The sequence below is a fragment of the Haplochromis burtoni genome, unplaced genomic scaffold (assembly GCF_018398535.1).
Source record: "Haplochromis burtoni strain Fernald_Lab_line unplaced genomic scaffold, NCSU_Asbu1 Contig_434, whole genome shotgun sequence".
Taxonomy (NCBI): Eukaryota; Metazoa; Chordata; class Actinopteri; order Cichliformes; family Cichlidae; genus Haplochromis; species Haplochromis burtoni.
The window spans coordinates 253,169-278,572 of record NW_024582795.1 but is presented as its reverse complement, the minus strand read 5'-3'; the positions used below and the strand labels follow the sequence as shown (position 1 = coordinate 278,572).

Sequence of the window (25,404 nt, the reverse complement as noted above, 5' to 3'; positions counted from 1 at the left end):
TCTAGCAATCTCCTATGTGACTCATAAATATTACTTTTGTTTTAATTATTTTCCTCTATAAACTTTAATTGACTTCTACAGTGGCCTATTTTGTTACTGGCATGAGTTATATCAAAAAGTTTCTCCCCTTTAGCATTTGGCATTTTCTCAACAATATAATCTAGTACCATAATCTAAACCCAGTCAATAAAACAGAATTTTCTTAAAGCAAACCTCAGCAACCCAAAATCAGCAGCCAAAACATTAAGTCTGCAAAGCATCCCCTTTCTCTCCCCAACCTAGTCAATTGTTTGTCCCCCTTTATTCATGCTCACCCTCATTCACTCATTCACACACAGTCACTCAAAATAAAAACACTTGTCTATCATTTTTGGTCTGGATTGACACGCTGCAATCCTTTTAGACAGGAACTCCCAGGTTCCCACAGGTGGCCTTCTCCTCAGCCAGTTGTAATCTGGAAAAGGTCACCTTATATTTTCTCTCCCGAAAAAAAGTTTTCAGCGCTGTTAATTCAATCTCGCAGGCCTGCTTACAAAAAATGAGAAAAAAGAGAGCTGATTATTAGCTCATCAAAACACGACACATAATCACCTGACAGGTTTTCTCTAAGTGCACTGTTACAAAAATAATGGGCCCAATTCTAGACATGTCCATGTTTACTAAAACTCCCTCTGTTAAAATAAGAAAACAACCCAAACCTAACTGACACAATCCACCCATCACTCAAACAATAACCCCAAAGATCTTAAACACAAAATTCTTTCTTATTTATCTATCAATATTTTATGGAGGTTAGAACTTCAGGGCCACAAAAGTTTTGCCCTACTCTTGGTTTAACTAATACTTACATAGTCTGAAATCAGACTTAAACTCACTCCCTCTGTTCATTTTCTGACATAATTTCACCTGCTAAATACACAATCCCCTTTAAGCACTTTAACATACTTAGATTTAGCATAACATATAAACCCGTTATAACAATGTGTCATCACTAAATTATAACTTTCTTGTCCAACTCTGCACCTCTGAACAGACCTGACCACCTTATTTAATTATCCTGGTACTTTACCATTATATTATATTTCACCAACTAATTCTTCTCAGTCTCTGCTATGTTTCCTCCATTCAAAGCCTCAGTCACACAGCCACACAGGAAGCTTCTTTCTCACCACTCATTTCAGCTAATTTGCATACTGAGTCATATCAACAAGACATTACCGTGACAAGAGGAAGACATATTTAAATCTTACAACATTATTAAATTATTTTATTTTCTTCCTAGAGTAATCACTTGTTTTGCTCAATCGACACAAGAACACTTCCAATTCACTATTTTAAAACTACTTTAAGCTTTTAATCACTTTTTCATTTTCACCAACGTCACTCTCTTGTCATGAAACTTTCCCGAGTTATTCCTCAACTTCAGGGTTTAAGTGTGTTCACACTATTTTAACACTATAAACAGACTCACATGCTCAACATGCTGTCTAATCTTCATGAGCTCTCTTGTAGTTGTAAGGTTAATGCATTTTCTGTTTGTGTGTGTGATTTTGTATATGTTTCTTTTTGCAGTGTTTCAGACTCCTTCACAATTTTCCCACTTAAGCAGTCAGTTTTTTCTTTCCCAAGTTTGCTAACCCAAATTTTGATTTCCCACCTTAAATAACAGCATTCCTTGTCTTCAGCCAGGAGTTAGAGCTCTCTTGTCAGGTTTAGTGATGCATGGCGCTGTAAACAACCAGGCCTGAAGTTTCCAGTGATGTTAACCATAACTTTCCTCCGACTGCTGCATGTAGAAAATTGATCCAGGTCTGCTTTGGACCTAAAAATGACAAACTTAGACATTTCATTATTATATCAGTGCTTAAACAACCCACTTCTCTCTCTCTCTCTGGCCAGAAATACCAATTTATTTCATGTATTCACCTTGATAAATGTAAGCGTGTTCTTCCTTGCGTTCATGTTATGTGGTCATGTTAATGGAGTGTAAGCTGCTTCTTCATTGCATATGTATTTTATAATCAGGTTTAACTCATGCCTCTTTGCACTGAGCTGTGGATTCAAACTATCTCAATTCTGCTTCTCCCCAAAAATAATTTCACATGTAACCATTTCTATATGTGTGTTGTCTACCTTTTTAACCTCATTGTTGTGATGTGGTGAAAATTTCTAAACCTGCATAAGTTCAGCCTTCAATCCAATTTTCCCATATGCATTCACTATATAATGTCCAGGTTCACCTCTCACTGTTCTCACAGTTTCCTGTGGGGCCTTGCCTGCTGTTAATTCTTCAAGTACACGGTGTTCTGTCTGTCTTCTGTCTTCATCAGGAGATTGACTGTCCTTTAAGCTTCTTCTCAGGATAAGGAGACAATGAGAGGTGAAGCTGTCAAATTTTAAGCCAAAGCCTGGCCTGTTTTCATCCCAATTCTGTTAATCTATCATTTTGCCGCTGTACTAACATTTTCAGGTTGAGAAGAGTCCACCTGTATTAACACTAAAACATTCAATTAATATAATTTGATCACTTGTTCTTAATACATCCATTAGCTTCATCTGCCTAGATTTTAACTCGTCTCTCTCTCTCTGGACAGTTCACACACCAGCCAGTTTCCTTTTATGGGCATGCAATGTTCCTATCTCACACACTGCTTCCTGTCACACACACACAGCAACACAGACTCATATTTTTCTGTTTCTCTCTTTCCTGTTTCTACAGGCTAATCGAACTCCTGTTTTTTTTTTTTCTTTTTGTATTTACAGTCTATAAACCCTCTGTAATTCTGCTGAGTCTTCATCTAAAAACAATGCACCCTTATTTCACGCACACACACACACTTTTAAATATACTAAGCTCTTTGGTTTTGCAAGCATTCACGTCACAATCTTCAACGAGCTCAGCAAAGCTCTTTCAGACATCAGGACAATTAACAATTTTCCACACATATCACCATTCTTTCAGCTCAGTTTTGAAGCATCATCCACGCAATACTTTCATCAACATTTTACACACTTCCCTGAACTTCGTCATCTCACACACACTTTTCTCTCAAAACAATGTTCACCTTTAATCATTCATTCCAAATGACAATTTTACCCTTCATTTATACATTCACACATTTATATATAACAAAAGACTGCCAGTAACTGCCAAGATAAATTATTTCCATTACCATATTCACATCTTCACTTCATCTTCCTCTAGTACTAGTCATCCTACCGTTTCGACTCATTTAAAAGCATCTAAGCCCAGGTTTGCCCACCTTGCTGGTCAATTGTAGCCGTTATCTGTCCGGGACAGTGGCCCGATTACTAAGTTCTATCTTAATCTATAAGCGCTTCCCGCAGCGTGACAAGAAGCTCCACCTCATGAACACCCAGCGTCCTGCTGGCGCCTGAAGCTTTCCGTAAAGCTTACATGTGAGCCACGTTTAAAATGGTCACACACAGGGGCCCCGCCCCTGTCGGTCAAACAGTGCAAGAAAAGTGGTGTTTGACCACTAGCTATTAACGAGCGTCCCCAGTGCTCGCAGTTGTCAACTGAATTAACCCTCTCGCCCAAGGACAATGTTCCACGTCCGGAACAGAGTGGAGGCATAACCCTCAGAACATTTTGCACCCCTAGGAAGTCCAACTTCCCGTCCTAAGTACTTTAAATAATTCTGGAAGCATCACTGTGGACTCTAACCGCCAGTTGACCAAATGTCCTAATCTAATTTCTTTTCTTGGCTGACGTAACACACACATAACACACCAACTTCAAACATACGTCACAACAACTTTCAACTTCACCCTAAAATTAATCACAATAAATTTGATCAAATATCCCCAAACTTTACCTGTATTTATTTCTAATTACCCAAAATTATCATGGACATGTCACCTGAAATCTACTTAACAGATTTTATAATTTAGTTTACTTCACCCGATGCCTACTGGTGGTGGTCAGAGGGCTCGGTTTCGCCAGTGTCCGGCAGCCTCGCCTCTGTCAGTGCGCCCCAGGGTGGCTGTGGCTACAACGTAGCTTGCCATCACCAGTGTGTGAATGTGTGTGTGAATGTGTGCGGATGACTGAACGTATAAAGCGCTTTGGGGTCCTTAGGGACTAGTTAAGCGCTATACAAATACAGGCCATTTACCATTTTTACCATATCGGACCAGCAAGCAGTGATGCTGAAACACTAGTTCATGCATGTGTTGGTTCTGTTGGACTTTGCAATGCATTATTATCAGCTTGTCTTAAAAACTCCTTCTTCAACTCTTCACTGGGTTAAAATCTTAGAGACCTCACAGCATCATTTTGTTCTAACAGAGCACGTCACTCTCATAGTTTCCAAAAGTCAAACTAGATTGAGAGTCTTCAGCTTTCAGGCTCTTCTTCTGTAGAATCAGTTGCCAGTTTAGATTCAGGAGACTGCATTTTTTCTACTTTTATGACTTTAAATGTTACTTTTTGATCAATCTTAATCAATCAATTAATCTTGCTGTGGGTCAAAGAGGCAGAGAAATAAATGAACATGATTGGCAGATATCTGTGAACGATTACGTCCATCAGCGTGGAAATGAATCTCCTTTGTCATTTCCCTTCAGCGCAAACAACAGTTCGTTTCTGTAGCTTTAAATGATATTCCGGCTCTTTCATCATCCGAGATGACTGCAGCAAAATTAAACACCTGTTGTTTTAATGCTGTTTCTGCCGCTGCTTTTATTTATCATTTCTTTATATATTTTCACAGAGGACCGGCTGGCTGTGTTTTATTCTGCAGCAGGTGAATCTACTCGTCGTCCTTTTGGGATTCACTCTGCTTCCAAACATGCTCGTATTTCTGCCAGAAATGAGTTTATACTCTGCTCGTATTATTGGAGCTTACAAATAAAGTGTTGTTGTAATCGAGTTTTTATTGGATTTTTGGTTTCTCTCGCATTCAGTAACTCACAGGTGGCACGCTTTAATAGCAAAGTGCGCATTAGCAGCTTCCAGATCTATTTCCTACCACAGGGCCACCGATCCTAATCCTGGTGGTTTGGGGGGAAACTGTTTGCTTTGCTGTTTTTGTTCTTGTTGTTCAGTAAATCTAAACTGGACCAGTTTGTCTTTTAAATTAATATTTCCTTTAAATTCAGATCACTATAAAAGCCTGGAGCGCAATAAAAGTCTCTCCTGAGCCCAGTGAGATTTTGAAGTGGCTACAGAACAAAATGAAGTCATGCAGACTTTTGCTTACTGTGCGTTACAGCGACATCCAAATACTAAAGAAACTAGTGAACAGAAGTTACTGAGACAAATCTGAACACTTTTCAAAGTTTCATAATCATTCACAGAAAAATAGACAAAATGAACCACATTAAAATATCTAACATTTTTAATATCTGAAACTTCTCCTAAAAAAAGAATCATTAGACAAAATTGAATTGAAGAAGAAATTTAAGACCTTTAAGTTTGCATCAAATGTCAGGAGGACACAGAGAACAATTCAGTAAAGACTAAACCATGATCATCATGAATTGATAATCATGATCATTAGAATTTATTATTGTGTGTGTGTGTTTATTGAACATGTAAATAGATGTTCAAACAGATAGAAATAATTTACATATTAATGTGCATATATGTGTAAATCCAGCATTTCTTTCTCTTTTTTTGCTGCTTATTTCTTAGAAATGGTTTCAGCGATTAATTTACTCTTTGGAGGAAGGCAAGAAATCACACTGATGATGTAGGAATCTCAAAAGCTCACAAAAAATTCATATAGCAAATATAATATTTTAGCCATTAACAGGTTGCAGAAAAATCAAAAAACTGCTTCTTTGTCTTTTGCTGTCACTGTCTACATACAAAATATTCACACTTACAAATATTCTCACTGAAGTTGCACTCTCAGCTGGTCATCGAGCATCTGCATCTGCAGAAGGAAATAAACTTATTTTTAGGAATAAAACTTACCACCTGTGAGCTGGATGAAATGTCTACATCAGCAGGCTGATCCTGGGCTCAGACGTTCACAGTGTCCTTCTCCGTGAAGTCTGCATGTTTCCCTGTGCTTGTGTGGAACTTCCAGTTTATCCTGGTTTAATGCTGTCTTATGTTTCCTAATTGGACAACTGAACGTGTCCAAACTATCAGGTTTGGCTCCATCAGTGTAGGATGGTGTGTTCGTCATTCAACGGAAAGGCCGGGAACAACATCAGCACTGATGGTAACACAGATGCTTACCTACTATAAAAAGCAACAGACGTTCATAATCACTGATGTGTTGGGATATTTGGGGGGTTTGTTCAGTGATTATGCAAAGTTACACTGTTGACTTTGCTGTAGAGAACTTTAATAATATGAACGTTCAGAGGCATCATAAATATTCAATGTTTGCAAAATGCAGCAGCTGGCACACAGAGCTGTAAATCAGCAATAAGCTAATGAAATTAGCAGTGTATTTGCAAAACTACTAAAGGAAGAATCTGAACTGAGACACAGGAAATACTTTGAATGCTAAGTTGAATTCCTCATGGAGGTTTATGATTAAATCACTGGCACGAACAAGAACAAGTCAAACAGCTCCAAGCAGACTTTAAATCAGGGTTCGGCTGCTAGCTGTTCAGTTTGGGATCATTATTTATCTCTCACTGCATCAATGCTGTTTATTCTGTCAACAGATTGATCCATTTTAGTTTATGTTTTAAACTTTTTATTCTTTTGTGTTCTTCTGCGTGACAATGTACAGGCCTGTAACTGGCTGACGGTGAACTTTCAGTGTGTGAGTGTTACTTGGTGAAGCAGGACTGTGCTGAAGCATTAGTCTGTTTTGGTTGTTTTTTCACTGACCCTGCTGATCTCAGAACAGGTGCTTCCACCTGCCCCACTTTCTCACTAATTGCATCAGCTGATTCCTCCAGCCTCACCTGCAGCTGCTTCACTTTTTAGCTGCCCCATAAATACAAACTTTACACATGACCTCGAGGTTGCACATATAGATCAGGATGAGTGTGTTGTTATAACTTTAATGTGTTAATATGCCTTTGTTTTGTATGATTTGGCACCCTCTTGTGGCCACAGTTGGTACTTGGGAAGTTTGTTATGTCCAGCTAATTTCCTACAAGTGCGCAGTGGAGGTGAAACTTTTGCCCACATGCCTGTAAGTTTCCATTACATATTATAACCTTAACTATCTGATCTGTGATGCATGTGTAATGTGAGCATATAGAGTTACTATTTGGCGAGCTCAGCTCACTCCCTGTGAGCCTGAGATCTGTGGACTCGGTGTTCTCTGTCACTAATCTTTTTAAACTTCCGTTACTTTTCCCGTGTTTCTTGCTTTGTCAGGACTAATCACAGCAAAGAGTTTGATGCTGTCTCTGTACCAACACAACAGCCTCCTTGACCTTTCTGACATCACTGGTCTGGCCTTGAATTTATTTTTAATGCAGGAACACTGTTTTGATCAGAAAATCATTTCTGTTGCTTTCTGCAGGAGGAGCTGGCATGACTTTTTTTTTTTTTTTACCATCACGCAGTGTAACTGTTTCTTTGAGGCTGCAGAGGGCGCTCTGCACAAAGAAAACATCTGAGCAATCAAAGTCCACACAGACTGTTTGCGTGGTGGCTTTAGTGTGTAGTAATCATCATCGTCTTAAATAAAAAATGAAGACTAAGATTACAAGAAAATCTGCTTAATGGAAGCAGATGTTTGAACAGCTGGATGAGTGTAAACAATTGTGCAAAGGAACGACCTGAAAATATACAAAGAACAGTGAAGCTCTTAAGTGCAGGTTGTGTTCATAAAGATCCACAAGTTTAAATATGATGCACATTTTATTGAAAAAGTTCATATTACAAAAGTAAAACTATATACACAGTGCTGGCTGTTAAATGGATAAAATCTGTTACATAGTGAGACAACTTTCAGAAGCGTTTTAAGCCAGAGGTTAAAGGACTGAAGCAGTTTGCTGGCTTACTTTGAGGAGGAAGTTCAGTCTGACATTCAGCGTGATGTTTAGTTCATTCTTGAGGAAAAACAAAAGGACAAAGCGACATTTCCTCCCAGTCACTGGTTCGCCTTCTGCCAGCCAAACCCTGAACAACAACAGGGTTTATTAGGTCCTGACAGAAGGAGGTCATCAGGTTACTGCCTGTGTCCGAGTTAAGAACAATGGAGATGCTGAAGTCTTCAGGTCCACTTTGGCTGTGTTTTCCCTGCACGTATTTTAAAACCTGACATCACAACGCACGGGTGAATTTTTGAAAAAATCAGATACTGTAGCACCAGTTGAACAAAATCTGAGCTGATCTTCAGTCTGTGCATCTGTCTAAACCCTGACCCCAAGCATAACGTCTATATTTTATCTTAAAAACTGCACATCAGCATGATGTTGTGTCCAATAGTGCAGCCTGTAGAGGAAGAATGTGAAGTGGAAACTGGTGACTGGTGAACTGGTGAAAACAAAAAGTCCTGAATCCACGTTCATTATAGGGTAGAGAGGACTGAGGCGAAGCTGCACCTATATATGATTTCAAATGTTGGAGGCTCTGTCTTCCTGCTCCTCTTGTCTGTAGTTTGTGGTTGTGTTTAGCATCAGAGAGGTAGTTTATTTCCTGAGTTACATTTCCTAGTATTGTTTTCTTTTAACATCCTGGCAGCTCATTATAGTTGTACTGTACAGAACTGGGAACTAGAATCATGGAGGTTGTCCCACCATATGATGATTTCATTAAAACAAAAAATGTAATATTTATTTCATGTAATTTCTCTGGTCTCTGGCAATGCTTTAAACATGCTTATAGGATAAATGTATTTTACTCTGATTAACGTGTTATCTTTGTGGTACTCTCTTCAGTCTGGTTTGTAAAATAAATAAGCTCATTTCCAGCCAGTGGGAGATGGTTAAGTGCACAAACTAGTCAAGCAGAGGAAAGGGAAGAGTGCTGCTGGCTGAGGGGAGTGTGAGGGCCGAGTGTATGTTAATTAAATCCATCACAGATCCACTGTGGTGTTATTTACTGTTGCACATGCCTGAATTATGTTTCTGTGACTGAATGCCTCTAAAATCCTCCACAAAAACAGACACCTGAAAAACACTGTCTGTTGCACAGTTGCCAGTCTGTTCCAGTCTTCAGTGAACACATGCTACAGTTATTGACAAAGTCCTGAGGGTGCGGAAGGCCCAGATCTCGCAGAGTTTTTGGCTGCGTTGCCAGCGGCTCCACCGTCCAGGCCCAGAGAGCGACGGTACGCCGCCGACAGCCGGTACAGGACGTCAGGCCGAGGGCCGGGGTGGGCATCGGCCTTCTGCGTCATCAGCATCTCGAACAGCGTGCTCACCTCAGATAGCAGAGCTCCGCCCAATGGGCCGTCCTTCTCTGGGGTTTTACCTGAGGAGAACACAAAGAGTCAGAAACTCCAGATTTCTGTTCGTCTTTTTATAAATCCCGCTTCTGGTTCAAGTGAACATGATCAACACGATCTTCAATGATAATCAACTATTATCTTTTTATTTTCAGGATAATATTTCAACTTGGGGGGAAAAAAAAAGAGTAAAATCAATTTAAATGCAAACTTTACCAAACGTGGAGAAGGATGAAGATTCCAGGCCATCCCGAGGAAGGGTCTCACTTTCGGGGGATGGAGGGCTGTTGGGGACAAACACGTTGTCATGGTAATCGCTGGTGAGTGGGAGGGAGAGTCTGGCCATCCAGGAAGGGTCACTGACCTCTGAGAAAACATCATCTGCAGAAAGAGAAGCGATAGCTTTGTCCTCAAACCATCTCAGGTTATTTATAGTGTAATATTATAATATATCTCACAGGTGAGGGCAGACATGAAGGATGCACAAGAAGAAGGAAATGACACAGTGGCTTTATCTGGCGGCTATAAACAAGTTTTTTTTTCTTCTTCCATCAGTTGCATCCTGCATGCTTGGACCGTATGCCGACGATCACGTCCACGCTGACACAAAACTCCTCCCGGCCCTGCCGGCTGCCTGGCAGGCGAGTCGATGTCAGAGGCGTAAATGTCGGGTGTGTCTCGGAGCTCTAACCTTGGTTTGTGTGTTTTCACTCAAACATTCAACATGATTACATGTCTGACTTCATTTATTCATCTACTGTAAATACACTGTCTGCTGGACAGAGTGTGAGGGGAAAACACAGAGATATACTCCTCATCCTGTTCCTCACCCTGACAACATCCTGTTGATGTTGTGCGCTTCCTGCTTGTGTTTTTATCAGATGTTGTTGTAAAAACCTGATTTCACACCAGCACTAATAAAGTTTTTGTTCACCCTAATTTAACGTAAAACATAAAAGATCTTTACAGCCAAAACCTGGATAAGCTCAAGTACGAGCAGGATTGTGGAAAACTTTGGCAGAGTGACGGGATGAGCAGAAACACCAGTTTATTTTCTCATTAACAGCATTTGTCAGTGCACATCTGGAGACCTGCTATAAGAAGCTGCTCATTTGTCATATTCCTGATGTTGGATAATGTGCCAGTCAATTCTATAAGAACATACATGTACTCCCGGACTGTATCTGCAGCCGTCGTGGACTAAAAAGCAGAAACTGTGAGAATCAGCCTGCGGACGAGCTTGGTCTCTTTCATCTAACCGCAACCAGATGGAGGATTAAATGTACCACCACAAACACACACTAGTGCTTACATGCAGAATGGTAAAGACCACCCCCAAATCACCCACCCACCGTCCACCCCCTTTCCTCTCTTTGTTTTAGGAGTATTTCACCACAGAGCACCCAAACTCAAAATCCTCAAAATTACTAAACGTGTCGAGTTTCAGATCATCTTCCTGTTTATCCAAGTGTTCTGCCTGTAATTTGAATCCATCTTTATACTTTATTTAATCTGAACAAGTCTTTCAGGGTTTCTCCTCCAATAGGAAGCTTTAAACACTGAGCTCTCGTCGAAAAACAGCGAGGCCTTCTTAGCCTGTATCTTCTTTACCTGTGAAACAGGAGTCAGCAGTGGAAGTAACAGGTCTCATAGAGACTCGTTTGTGTCCACATACACAAAGAAAAAAAATTGTTTTCTCTGTTTAACAGGCTAAAAAAGGCCGCAGGGGTTGATAGTTGAGACCAGAGACGTGCATGTCTCAGAATTTCACACTTCTTTTGTATTTTTTAAAATATGTTATGAATTAAATATCCATTACTTGGATAGACGTGCTGCAGCTGAAACTAGTTTTATAACCAAAGTTATTCTCCCCTACTGGCGCTGAATGCATTGCAAACACACAATATACTTCCTACTGTAATATATTACAATCTGTGCTGGATGTCATGAAGAATGTGCCAGTTTGTGTCAGTGGACACAAAAACTGCAAATCAAAAACTGTTTTTTACAACTGTTTTGTTTTTGCTGTGAGCTCCATAAACTCACAACAATGCTGGCCAGGATGCAAAAGCAGAGCGTTGTAAAATCCATGAACTCATAAATACCAAATACAAAGAAACCAAAGACTCAGGGGGGGAAAGCAGCTGTTCTAACAGAGACAGAAAACAGAGTCAATTCACAAGAGAGGTGGGTGAAACATGAGAGACTCAAGGTGGAGAAACCAATCACCGGAGCAGGAAGCCAAGCAGTGCCTGGCTCATTAGTCATTATATCATTTTGTTTATAATAACCAGAAGGTGCTTTTAACCCCTAAACAGGAGAGCCTAAAGGATCCAAAGGAAGCCAGTGTTTCCTTTGAATGTGTTTTAATATTAACCGGAGGAAGAAGAAAATCTACCTGATTGAAACTTCAATGAGCTGTGGGCCACTGTTGGTACTGTCATCTCATTGGAGGGACACTTCAGTGTTCAAGCAGTACAACAACAAACAATTTTCAGAAATCTTTGTGGGTGTTTTCTTGTTTGTTTGTTTGTTTAATTTCAAATATTGTATAACAAGACAAAACTACAAACGTGAATGCAGATTTTAACTGACTGACGCCTTTCATTGAACTACCAAATGAACACATTGGTCCTCTCTTTCTGTCCAAACACGTGGCAGCACTTCTGCTGTCATTCTGTTCATATTTAACAAAATAAAAGTGCAGACATAAATGTACACATTAGTTTTTAAATGTCTCACTGAACTAACACAGCCAATCCCTCAGCATGTTTGTATTCTCTGCTCATGTTGCCTTCATATTCAATCATTTTGGGCTTTTTAAAGAACTTATTTTAACATTTCACTCAAGAACAAACAAATCCTTCCCAACAAAAAAGTCACTTCAAGGGACAAATTGCATTATATTTCTTCATGGCAATATACGGGCCTCATCTAGGGGTGACGTGGACCGCAATTGGCCCCCGGGCCGCGCGTTTGAGACCCCTGCTATGGATAAACAAACATAAATTCTGTTCATCATTAAATTATTTTACACTAAAAATGACAATAAGAGCTTTCCTTTTCATATATATTTTCCTCTCAAAGTTATTGTCAGTCCTCAGAGTGGAAACTTTGATAAAGATTCTTTAGTTAAAGCACAGAAGCAGTATGCTCATCTACCATGAGTGCAACCAGTAACTACAAAATACAAGACAAACCAACATAAACGCACAGCTTCTCTCCCCTCAGCAGCCATAACATCATCCTCAGGTATGAACAAAGGGACGTGCATTTATCTGTGTGTGATTCATAAAGGTGCAGGTCAGGAAAAAGAGGAATGTGCTGCCCTGAAGCTTTCTTCAGAGCTGAGCTGTCTGCAGCACAGTGTGACTTACACTGATGATGGAGCCTGCGGGCTGAAAGGTGAGTCAAGCGCATACATAACTCAACAAACTCCCACTCGCTCTTTTGTTTCTCTCCCGCGCTCTCGTCCTATCATAAAGTGACGCTCGTTCTTCCATCATCAGGCGGTAACCCCCTCTGCTCACCTCCAAGCTGTGACCACCACAATGCCAGGAAGAAACTTTTTAACACACCTACGGTACACACTCAGACACTGGATGAAGCGAGTGTTGGCTTTCATACCGCTGAGGAATTCCCAAGATGTTAGATAAACTTTGGACAATCGACATTTCTTATCCCTCAATCATTACTGCGTTTTCCAAACACGAAGTAATGAAACCAGCTGTTTGTTTACGGGGGAAACAACTGTCTCCTTACGGCAGAAGAATGTAAAAAAGAGTGTATCAGAGATTCAATCTCAAAACACAGCAAGACGTCCTGAGTGGAGTGTGTGTGGGTGGATGTGGATGTAACTTGCCACTGTGTTATTTCCTGCTTTCATCCTGTTTTCTACAGTTGTCTTTGACTGTCCATTGTGAGTGATCAGTCTGTGTGTGTGCTGCAGGGTTAAAGTTTGGCTGCTTTTATCCGACAAATCAAAGAGCTTCACCGGGAGGTTCCAGCTAAATTCACCAGTTTAGTTTCAGTAGATCTTTAAATAGACTAACCATCAGTCAAACAAACCTGAACATCAAATAACCTTCACACAGAGTCAGGACACACTGTTTTATTTTATGGACCTCTATGGTGGGAGGATGCAAACAATGCTTACAGCTACTCATGCTAAACTAAAGAAATCAGCTAAAAAAGAACAAGAATGAGCTTTTGTGGTCAAAAAACCTGGAACCTGAGTTCATTACTAAAAATATCTACAAGTGCTGAAGAGTTAAACATCATTATTTTACTGCAGTTGAGTCGGTGAGGGTTAGCTGGTTGCTTTTGCTTGGACGTCTGTTCATTTCCATGCTACGTGGAAATCTGATTAAGAGTTCTGATGATCCTTTAACATGTGCTTTCCCATTCAGTGGTGATGACGATATCATTGATTTAAGATAGGATTTCACTTCCAATTTCCAAGAATTGTTGCTAACCTCGGGTGTCTGTCAGATGTCGTGTGCTTACCAGGATTGTTGAGGAGGTTGCTGAGTCCTTCCTCCAGCTGTGGGTCTATCGGTGAGTCTCTTCCTGGTTCCCAGTCCACATCTCCAGCCTCGCTCTCGCCATGTCCACTGTCTTTGGTGCTCTGCCAGTCAGAACAGTCCTGACCTCCATACCTGCAGACAAACGTGAACTTGACTCACAAACTCTCCGTTCATGTATCTGTTTAACTTTGGGCAGTGTGTCTGTTTAAGCTGATAGTTTGATGTCACAGAGTTCTTGATAGAAACGTTTCAACTATTAAAGATATGTTTTTTTTAATCTAAAATTGTAATGGGAGCATTCACTTTATACAAACAAGTAGTTGGGTATGCAGTCCAAACTCATTTAAGAACAGAATCTGCCCAATTTACCTTTTCTCTGGTTTGGTTGTTTATTTTTAAAAATAAAACAATTCTTAATGCTTAATAAGAGCCAGAACATGAAATATAAACATATAAAATCTTTGGTGATGAGTCTATAAATTAGGGATGATTAGATGTCCCCAGCTCACAGTAACAGTAAGGCTCATGCTGAGTTGGCAGGAGCACGGCCATGCAAGGCTTAAAAACAAACATCCAATTCAATCTTCAAACTCAGTGAGAGGCATCGCAAACATAATGTGGTTAAAACACTTTAAAGCCAGCAGCACTGTTTTATATCAGTTACAGTCTGACTGCTAATTAAAGTCACATCCAAGCAGCACTGCTCTGCTTTGAGTCCACATGATGTTTGGATGCAAACTATAATGTGATATTTAGGATTCTCATATGTCAGTATCATTTCCTAAATGTTGCCAATACAAAGTTTGACCTTATTTGACCTTGAGGGAAAGTTCAGAGGTTAGTGTAACGTGATATTTAGAATTCCCATATATCATTCCTTATATGGCCATAGCTCTATATAGCATTACTATCAGTCTGACCTTCAGATCAATCTATGTGATAGAGAGGTCAGAGGTCAAATGTGACATTATAATATAAATCTGTACTTTCTATTTGTTGACGTCATGAATCATGGTTAAGTTCTAAGACATTCTTTTCCCACCAATAAATCATGAAGTTGACCTTGAGGTGGATGGATGTCAAATTTTAATGATTGTTTAGGTGACCTCACTCTACAGCCCTACAGAGTTTATCAAAATTCACTCCAAACTTTTTCAGTTATCGTGTTTATGACACTCTAACGCTACCAAAAACAGAACCTGCTTAGTGGAGGTAATGAGCTGAGTGCTGACTGCAAGCTGTCAGCCACAGGTGACCTCACCCTGCGAGTGTCAGAGCTGTGTAGGAAGCAGAAATCAGAAATCTTTGGGAGACAAATGGACAAGTTTGAAAATGTTGCTAGGCGTTAGAATGAGTTTTTGATATCCAGTTAAAAACATATATTCCTTAAAACACAGTGAGTCACAGGAGACAGAACTCCAGAGTACAGCTGAGGTCTGATGTTTTCAAGGGTTTTAAAAAGGTGATAAAATTCCTGAGGTTTCAGGTGACAAGTCCTTTGGTAAGCACATCTCATCAGAGCAGCAGGCTCGGGCAGGAACCAGCGCACACATAAAGGTGAGCTCACACACAGGAGTTATGCACACTCAGGTGTGTTTTGTGAGTGCGATGAAACAGTGCACCATGTGTATCAGGGTGATGTCAGATCTTATCTGAGTGCAACAGTGATGCTGAAGTCCTGCTTCCTGTCAGAGCCTCTGAATCACTCTGCTGCAGTCTGCTCTGGCGCACACGCTGCGGGGTTATGAGACACTCTTCCTGCGACACTGACTTTGTGTCCTGTTTTTCTGTTGCTGTTATTTCAGTCACAGCAGGTCAGTCGGTCAGAAACACCAGGGAAGACATTTGTCAGCTGCAGCTTTCACGACTTTAAGCAAAAGCAAAAGTTCCAGCTGAACAGTGTGGCGTTACTGTCACTGCTATGAAGGCACAGATGCTGGAATAATGCACTAACCACATTGAGTCAGGAGCTGCCCAAATTCCCAAGTGCATTTTATTTATATGAAAGCCAGGAGCGTCCCTCACGGCAGCCACTTTGCTAGACATTGAAACACTAAACTGAGGTGAAAAATCTTCTTTAGTCTAAATCAGGTTGAAGAGATGTATTTTCACTTTTCCATTAAAGAGAGTATTTGAACACAGACAATGCTTAATACGCATTTCATGGTGTTGAAGTAATTTTGTTAGGCTACCTACAAAGATCTGAATTCATTTTAAACTTTTCAAGTTAGATTTAGCTCAGGTGTTTGGTGCACAAAGTAGCACAGCCATAAAATACTCAGCGTGGTGATCTCTAACCCTCACCACTGTGTTTCACTTAATAAAACCACAGAACAACAACACGTGTTTGTACGTGGATCAGATTGATCATTATAACATATGCAGGTTCTTAAATTTGGTGGGACCCCGCCCCTCATATTTCTGCAATCAGAAGAAGACTGCATCAGAGCGCGCAACAGCAATCACAGTCTGAAGCCAGCAGCCATCTGGCTCTTAAACAACCCTCTGATTAAAGGAAAAATGAGTTCTGGATCTACATCAGGATCTTTCCTTCAGGATATCAGTCTGTGTTTTTTAAGTCAGTGTGCAAGTACAGTTCCTATCAGGGCAGCAGGAAGAGACTCGTGGTGACCTATGTTAGTGTCCGGCCACATTTTTAGCTAGAACAACAAATATTGAAGCCTTAAAGGATGAAATAAAGACACTTTGAAGAAGACAGTGTGCCTGGCATGTCCACTGTGCAGTCACTTCTACTAGAAAACATTACTCATGTTTGAATTTAAATCATGAGCTGAATAGACTACAAAGAGTTAAAACTAAAAACATGCTGGCATCTGATCAGAGTTAAAACTCTTCGGGAGGTGTGTGTGTGTGTGGAATGTGTGTGTGGGGGGGGGGGGGGGGGGGGGGGGGGAGGACTGAGTCTTATTTGCTTCTTTTTGATGAAATGATGACCAAATAAACACGAATACCTCATTCGGTCTGAGCACTCTGTGTCACCTTAAAGAGTGGATTCTTCACTAATCTTTCCAGCTGATTGACCCTTTTTTTTTTTAATCACACTTCAGCACTTCAGTTCGTTCCCATTTTTAAGGCTCCAGAAGTTTAAAAGCAGTTTAAATTCATATAGATACAGAATGTGAATGTATTTCTATTTGGAGCAAATTTTGAGTATAACGTGGTTTTGTGCCAGATAGAAGCAGGTGACCTTGCTTTGATTTGCTGTGTCTGTACTCCAGAGGAGGATGGAGAGGAGAAGTCAGACTGACCTGCCATTGCGGTGAGAGTATTTGTTTCCACGGAAGTTCGGTCTGGGCTGCAGCTGACCCTGATGGAGGAGAGAGAGGAGCTGGGAGATCTGCTGTAAGGAGGAAAAGATGGAGGGAGAGGAGAGATGAAGGTGAGAAACAAGAGGAGAAAAAAAGGGTTAAACGCACATTTTCAGACATCACTGAAACATTTCAGTTTATCCAGCTTCACCTGAGGTTCACCTGACAGCAAACCAGAGTTACTCCTTCACAGTGAGTACTTTTACCAGAAGTCAGGCATTGGCCGCATGATATTTCAATACACACAAGCTGCACACATATTTGTGCAGGGTCAGACATTAATATTATATATATATATATCTCAGAAAGCTGGTAGGTTATTCATCGGGCCTGTTTGGAAGAGCGGGGTGTAATTTGGTTTCTACAGGTAGATGAAACATGTTTGGAGGTGTAGAACCTCAAAACCTCTAAATCAGCGGTCCCCAACCCCCGGGCCACGGACCGGTACCGGTCCGTGAGTCATTTGGTGCCAGGCCGCGAGAGTTGAGGCTCAGGTGTGAAATGTATGGTTTTCAGGGGTTTTTATCGGTTTTCAGCGTTATTTTGTTATTGTTTTTATCGTTAACTCGGTTTTCCTGGGCCTTTTCACGTGTGTTATGAATAAATCTTCTTTTTTTCGGTACCGGTACTAGTTTTATTTAGTTGTATTTATCCGCGACACCTTAAAGGCCGGTCCGGGAAAATATTGGCGGGCATAAACTGGTCCGTGGCGCAAAAAAGGTTGGGGACCGCTGCTCTAAATCACCACCCAAGCAAAGCAGTTTCATGGGCAGAAGTCAGCAGGCCAGTGCGGTTATTTTTAATTTATTTTAATTTGCTAAAAAGCCATTTCATTGATATTTTTATTTGGTCACACGTGATGATCCCTCCCACTCTGCGTTTTCTTTATTTTCTTCCTGGTTTTGTGTAGGAGGTAGACAGAGTGGAGCCACTGAGCTGATTGCTACATAAGCTGGTTTTCATGCATTAAATCTCTTTCTGTCTGCTTTGGCTCACTCTGATTGATTTTTATTTTTTTCAAACATTCGAGCTCATCTGCAGTCACAGCCACACACAGCAAGTTTGTGGTTTATGGCATTCTTGAAGCTGTTTTTTGTTGCACATTTACTGACCACAGAGTTAAAAATCAGTGCCTAACGAGTGATAACAGACCCTGTTCACTGCAGGCATTTTGAACTGATTAACACTCAGAGACCCATGACAGTGAATAAGCATCCACAGAGGATCTCCTGAGCTTTGTTCCTGCTGAAGGTCCACTGAATAATATCACTCCTAAAGTGAAAACATTTTGTTTGCAAATCAAATCGATATGATTCACAAATTTTCTACAGACTGTGATGATTCATGTCCAGCTTTTATATCCAGCTGGACAAAAGTTTCAAAGGTGAGTTGGTAACAGCTCTGTAACTGAGGGGAAAGGAACATGTGCGTGTGGGATTATTTAATAAGTCGCTGTATCTCCATCACATGCAAAACATCATTTTAAGTAAAAGGTTTTTCTTTTGCTTTCAGAGTTGCAGCAGCTCATGTTTAAAGGATTAAACTGAAGCTCCAGTGTTTTTACTCTTCAGTAGTTTAAAAGTAAATGTATGAACAGCTGAACTTTGAAAGAAGTCAATAATAAATCAATGTAACTGCCTTGTTAAGGTGAGTGGGTTTCTCTGCTGGTTGAACAAAAAGTGCACGTGATACGAGCGACATAAGGAAATTAATTCGTGCTCTTTGTGATTTTTGTTTTAGTGTTGCAGTGTGAGAACCGAGCGGCCGAGTCCGTCTCACTGCTCTGAGCTTTCTGCTGACAACTCTGTTATACAGCGGATACACACTGCACACCAGGGAGGAAGCACACACACATGTACAAGGTGAATAATGTGTGTGTGTGCATGCATGCTAATTTATGACTTTGTTTTAGCCGTGACATTTGTGTGTTTTTTCACGTGCACTCTGCTACAGTGACAGGAAATGGTCTCTACGTAAAAGCCTATTCTTCTCTGGCTGGTTTCCTTCCAGGACGAACTCCAAAGTATGCACAGTGATGATCATTTGTGTGTGTGTTTGTGTGCGTGCGTGTGTGTGTGCGCGCGCGTATGCGTGTGTGTGTGCGTCTGTGTCTGTCTGTCTGTGTCTTTGTGAGGTGGAGGTGAACAGTAAATCCCCCTCCTCCAAGGCGTCGAGCAGGCCTCTTCCTCTGTGACCTCGAGGTGGGAGAGAAATATCTGAAGTCCAAGGAGTGCCAACTGGGCCGGCTGGGAGGGTTAAGGAAAGGAACTGGGCAGAACCCAAAAAGGCCTCTTCCCGTTTCTAATGGGATTCACGTGAGGATGTCGGGCCCGGCCAAGGTCTTTGTTCTCTGTCTGCAGGGCGTTGGCAGCGACTTTTTCCCTCAATAATGCAGATCTGTTTTAACAGTGCAGCATTTCCACAGCTGAAAGTTAAATTCACCATGACTATGACGCTTGTAAAGCATTTCTAAAATATAAACTGGCTTTTCTTTTTATCACCATTAATTGGTGGCATCCTCTCTACAAAATCAAATAAGGACAAATTAAATGAAGCTTTCAAAATGTGCTTGTAACTCCAAATACTGAAGAATTTATCCCCTTGTGGTCACGTGAAGTGTTAAAATGAAACTCCACATTTCCTGAGTAACATTTTAAGCACATATAACTGATGTTTATTTATAATTCCAATTAGCATTGCTTGTCTATGTTCACTGATAGGTTCAAGGAACTGCTGAAAGTAAGCTGTAAAAATCCACTGTATGCTATTCACTCAGCACCAAACAACAGACATAACAGGAAACAAAGCTAGTGGCGTATTTAGGAGCCAAGGAACCAGATATTTCCTTTGGGAGATGGTGAAGAAGGAATCCTGAAACTACCCGCCATACAAAGGCCAGTCATCAGGAGAAAGAGTGAACAGTCGGAACTATTTTTCACTGGTGAATTAATGTTCAGTTGGTTTCAGGATCACAACTTAGAACATCACAGCATGAGATATAATGTTTTTTTTTTTAAATAAGAAAAACTATTGCATGAAATAAATCCTGTTTGTTGAGTTATTTTAGGCCTGTGCAGACAGGCTCTCTGTAAGTTTTTTTTTTTTTTTAAGCCATTTGAAAGTGACAAAGCAGCGTGTCAGAGTAGTGTTAGCTTACACTATAAACACATGACAGCTTATTTTAGCCAGCCTCCCTCACACACTCCTCTTCTGGCCCACGTCCTACAGAGCATGGAGCGGCCCTTCCTCCAATATGAATCTGATATGTGAGATTTAGTTTAAAAGTCTGTCGGGATTTCTCGTGGGGGATTTTTGGCTGTGACACATGAGCACATGAATAAATGTGCTACTTTTTGGTTTCAGAGTGATCCATCAGCGGGTTATTCTCCCCTACACTCACACGTCTCGGCTGACTCCAGCCTTCAGGCAGTCTGAGTAAGTCATCATACAGAAGGCTGAAAAAGCACAAAGACTGCTGGGAAACTGTAAGGGAAGCTGCTCTGTGTATGTGTGCTGCTGTGGTGGTGGTGGAGGAGGTGTGGGGTGCTTTTAATCTCTACTCTCTAATGGACTTCACTTCAGATTAATCTCCAAGCCTCAAAGGAGAACACTTAATTACTCCAACGCTAACTGTAAGCACATGTTGAAATAAATGTGATCACACATTTTCGACCTAAGTAAATGGCATTCAGATGAGAGCCAGCAGCAGCAGCACATTATCCTTAATGTTTAAGCTATAGAAGAGAATGTAAATAAGAGCACATTAAAAAATCATCATGCAGATTTAGTGAAATCATTAACACCAGATAAATGGATAAATATGTCAATTCAACCTGCAGGAAAGTTTTGTTTTGGAATGAACGTGGCTTGTTGTAATGAGTTTCATTCTTGCAGCAAATTTAAATAGTTTTAATGTTTGAAATCAGTCATGTGTGACTTCATTTTACTTAGAGATCTCTCCACAAATGAGACCTTAATTCGTCTTTTTATGCAGGTTTAGTTGTATATACCGGTGAGTAAAGGCTTTTTAAACACAAAACAGTTTACTTGATTAAAGACACCCAAACTTATTTTATTTTCAAAGACTTGAATTAATAAATACATTCAAGTGGCCAAAATTGTAGATTAATGCCACTGATCATTACCTTAGAGATAAGAAACAAACAACAATAAGATTAAGTCTTCTTAAATATTATGGAATAAGTAAAAGAAGAAAACTCACCTGCACCTCTGGAGAAGCTGAAGAAAGCTCAATGGAGTCTCCAAAAGCAGCCATGGAAAGACGGACCAGGTTTCGAAGGATCTGCCGGTGAGCTGCATCACGTGCTCCATGTCCATCCGAGGTCTTTGGCCTCCTGAGAGTTGCCACAGATGCTGATGAATATTGTGAAACCGTTTCCTCTCCTTCAGAGTTCTTCGGCCTCTTTAAGGTGCTGGAATGTGAGACTGAGGAAGAGGATGAAGTGTTTCTGGATTTGTGAAGAGTCCGGTATGATGTTGCTGGAGATGAAGGTAAGGTTCCATCAAGTTCAATGTTTCCAGGTTTCCTAAGTGTTCTGCAGTGATGGGTGTTGGGCTGAGTGACATCCTCTTCTAGATAGCCTTGGGAATGGAAGCTTGCATTCATAACTGATGGCATTAAGCTATAGTGACTCTCAATCTGCTGATCATCTGAGGCTGGAGGTGGAGTTAGTGGCTGGGCTTCACCATCGTCCTCAGGGAGGTCTTCCTTTCTTCCTCGGATTACGGGAATTAACTGGATGTCAGATTTTCTGATGTTCTTCTGTGGGCGCCGAGGATGGCGGGTGTAGGTCGATTCAGCCTGTCTGCAGTTGTAGGCCCGGTTGTCCCTTTTCTCAGGGCGGCAAAATGTTGTCACCAAAGCGATGGCCAATAGAAGAAGCAGGCATGTAGCACCGAGGCAGATTGCCATCATCATAGTGAAGCTGAGCTGTCCACGGTTTCCAGGTGATGAGTTCTTTAGATGGTCCTTGAGGTTTATGAAAGTCACCTCCAGAGTTGCCTTAGTAGCCAACCTCGGAGTGCCCATGTCAGAAACAGTGATGTCCACCTTAAAGGTTTTCCCAATGAGCTCGGTAGCATTAGTGGTATTAACAAACAGCTGGCCTGAGGTGTTATTCAGCCAAAAGAGCTCAGACGGGTTTCCATCAGTAATGAGGTACTGGAGTTTCCCATTGAGTCCCGTGTCCTGGTCTTCTGCTTTGATTGTTGATGCGAGAAATCCAAGCCCCTCTCTGACTGAGTGATCAGTTGCCACATTGGTGGCTTCCTCTTTGATGGCATTCCCCAACTCTGTCACAATCTCACCTCTGTATGCATCAACAGGTACACTGAGAGATGCTACACCTTTTCTTGGTTTTGGCTCCTTGATGACCGGGAAGTTGTCATTTACATCTTCTATGTCAATATGTACTCTAGCTGTGCTTGTGAGTGGTGGATGTCCATGATCAACGGCTTCCACGATGAAAGAGTAGTTCTTGAATGCCTCGTAGTCTAAAGGTTGCTGGACACTTATGACACCAGTTTTGGGGTGAATTGAGAAAGTCTGCGTTTTAGTTTCCTCAACAATGGAGTAGGAGACTTTTCCGCTGAGCTCCAGGTCTTCATCATGGGCTTCGACTTTGAGAATGTGGTAGCCTGTCATGTTGTTCTCCTTGAACGAAGCTCTGTAGATGGGGGTCGAAAATACTGGGGCATTGTCATTCTCATCCAGAACATAGACAGGTAGATGTTCGACATAAGAAAGTAAGGGGTTTCCGCTATCCCGGGCAAAGAGCGTGATATTATACTGCATAACCTTCTCACGATCCAGGGAGCCGCTGGTGACAATCATGTAGTCGTTGCCGTGCATCTTTTTAAGTCGGAAAGGGCCTGAGCCTTGTTGAATCTGTGCAGTCACATTTCCATTTCTTCCTGAATCTGCATCAGAGACCGTCACCACAGCAAGGAGAGTATCCTCTGGAGCTCCTTCCAGCACAGTTATAACCTGCGAGCTGGCTGGGGTCCAGGTCAGGCGTATCCTCGGTGCATTATCATTAATATCTATGAGTTTGACGTGCAATCTGCAGTAAGAGGGGATCGCATTTGGCCCATGATCGCTGGCCTGTACAATTACTTCGTAAGAAGACTGGGCCTCGTAATCCAATGGTGCCCTGATACTCACTTCTCCCGTTTGTGGGTCCACATAGAAGAGTCTTTGAACTTCTAGATGTGTGTGCTTACTAAATGAGTACTCAACCTCCCCATTGGCTCCCTGGTCTGGATCAATGGCCTTGAGCTTGATCACAGTAGTCCCGAGTGCTGTGTCCTCTGGTAATGACACAGTTGGATTGCTGTCCTCAAATGTGGGGCTGTTATCATTTGAGTCCTGAATACTAACACGGACTAATGTGCTCCCAGATCTGGGTGGATTCCCTTTATCCCACGCCACAAGGGTAAGATCAAAGGAAGCCTGAATTTCCCTGTCTAATTCTTTGACAACCACCAGCTCTGCCTGTTTCGTCCCACCAGGACCAACTGTCACATCGAGATCAAAGTGCTGGTTGACAGACAGTGAGTAGGTCTGGAGGCTGTTGGAACCTGCATCAGGATCCACTGCCCAGTCCAATGGGATTCGCTTCCCAAGGCTAGCAGTTTCTGAGATCTCCACTTCTTGCAAAGTATTAGGGAAGCTGGGACTGTGGTCATTTAAGTCCATTACTTTCACGTGAACCCGCAGGCACTTCACAGCACCTCGTTTCCTGTAGAGGACACTAAACGCCACCTCACACAGGTCAGTCCCTCGGCACAACTCCTCCCTGTCCAATCGGCCCTGGGTGGAGACAACCCCATCTCGAGTGGTGACAGAAAAAGGAAGGGCTTTTCCCTGCTCCACCACCTGGAAATCCTCCAGAGATCCGCCTTCGTCCCTCTGCCGCAGGTCATCCGCCAGACAGCCGACCCGGGTTCCCGCCGGCTGCTCCTCCGAAACCTGGTACTGAATAGTTGTTGATGAGCAATGTGAGGAGAGGGTCTTGGAGCAAAGACTCGCAACGAGAAGCAGAGCGAGCAGCATGATGATATAAAGTAATAGTTAGCTGCTGTCTAAAAAAACGTTTGTTTTTTTCTGTGAAAGACTAATTAAACAGACATCTCTAAGAATCCATGCGCTGACCTGTAAAGAAACAAATAAGAGATATTTTAAAATCGAAAGACTGTTAAGTGAAATTATTTTGTGACTCTCTCTGCTGTCAGATAAAATGATAAAATTCACATTTCTCCCAAACTAACCACCACGACCAAGTCAACAAAGTTAAGAAAAACTGATGGTTTTCAAACACAAATACCTAGAAAAAAAAACTCCAACGTGGTCAGGATACAATTATAGAAGCCTACAATTAAGATATCATCCTCTCTTTTCTTCCCTCACGTCTGCCTGCTGTTGTTACTCACACATACAGCTGCTGGCTTCCAGCCTCTCACTTCATCCTCCTTGACTCTGTAAAGTTTGGTTCCAACTGAGAAAGCTTGGACGTGGGTTTCCACATGCTAGAAGGGCACCAGCCAATCCAAGAGCAGGAGGAGGGTCATATGTAAATGACTCCAGACTGAACACAAAAGAGACGCTCTCCCCTGTACCGAGCAAACTCAGCTCAACTCTGGAGTGCCTTCAGAGAAATATGACACTGCCTCTCTGTCACTTACCCCCCCATTGGTCTGCATTTCATCACAACCTGCATTGTGGGACCTTAAATCACTTGGAAATTTTGTTGTATACCAGTGGGAAGATAACTGGCTGCAGGATATATACCCGAGCTTCATCACAGTGATCTATATCTGACACAAGAATACAAACACAGATAAACCATAACACACAGGCTTATTGTTCATGCTATTAAAAGTGTATTATTACTGCACAGTCTGCCTGAACACAGTGATGACTTTCCCCCTCTTTGAACAGTAGTCTTTGTTTTATGTATTTGGAAATATGCAACATTGTTTTATTACCTCCTGGAAAAGCAATCCTTGAAGAGTTCGCCAGCTATGAAGTAAATGCTCAAAATCCAGAAGCCTGTCCTTAATGTGACAAACCCACATTCCAGCCTTCTCCCAAATATAATTACAGAGAGTTTCATCTTCAACCACACTGCCACATGAGGTCAAAACATTTCCAGAAAGCCATGGCAAACACATTTCGCTCATTCCTTTGCA

General features: G+C 41.5%; 1 protein-coding gene across 4 annotated transcripts; it reads right to left on the bottom strand.

Annotated features, from left to right (window-relative positions):
• Positions 1-7,768: 7,768 nt before the first annotated feature.
• On the bottom strand, positions 7,769-24,737 carry pcdh12 (protocadherin 12). Of its 4 annotated transcripts, none has more exons than XM_005948386.2 (6): positions 24,646-24,737; positions 21,416-24,367; positions 17,134-17,225; positions 13,845-13,996; positions 9,555-9,719; positions 7,769-9,364 (listed from the first exon to the last, which is right to left on the bottom strand). In XM_005948386.2, the coding sequence occupies exons 2-6, from the start codon at positions 24,266-24,268 to the stop codon at positions 9,126-9,128; spliced, it is 3,501 nt and encodes a 1,166-aa protein (XP_005948448.1). In that variant the 5' UTR covers positions 24,269-24,367; positions 24,646-24,737; the 3' UTR covers positions 7,769-9,125. The 4 variants fall into 4 exon arrangements, with proteins under 4 accessions (XP_005948448.1, XP_042069257.1, XP_042069255.1 ...); XM_042213323.1 differs by having other exon boundaries at positions 17,134-17,222; XM_042213321.1 differs by having other exon boundaries at positions 24,540-24,718.
• Between the last annotated feature and the right edge of the window lie 667 nt (positions 24,738-25,404).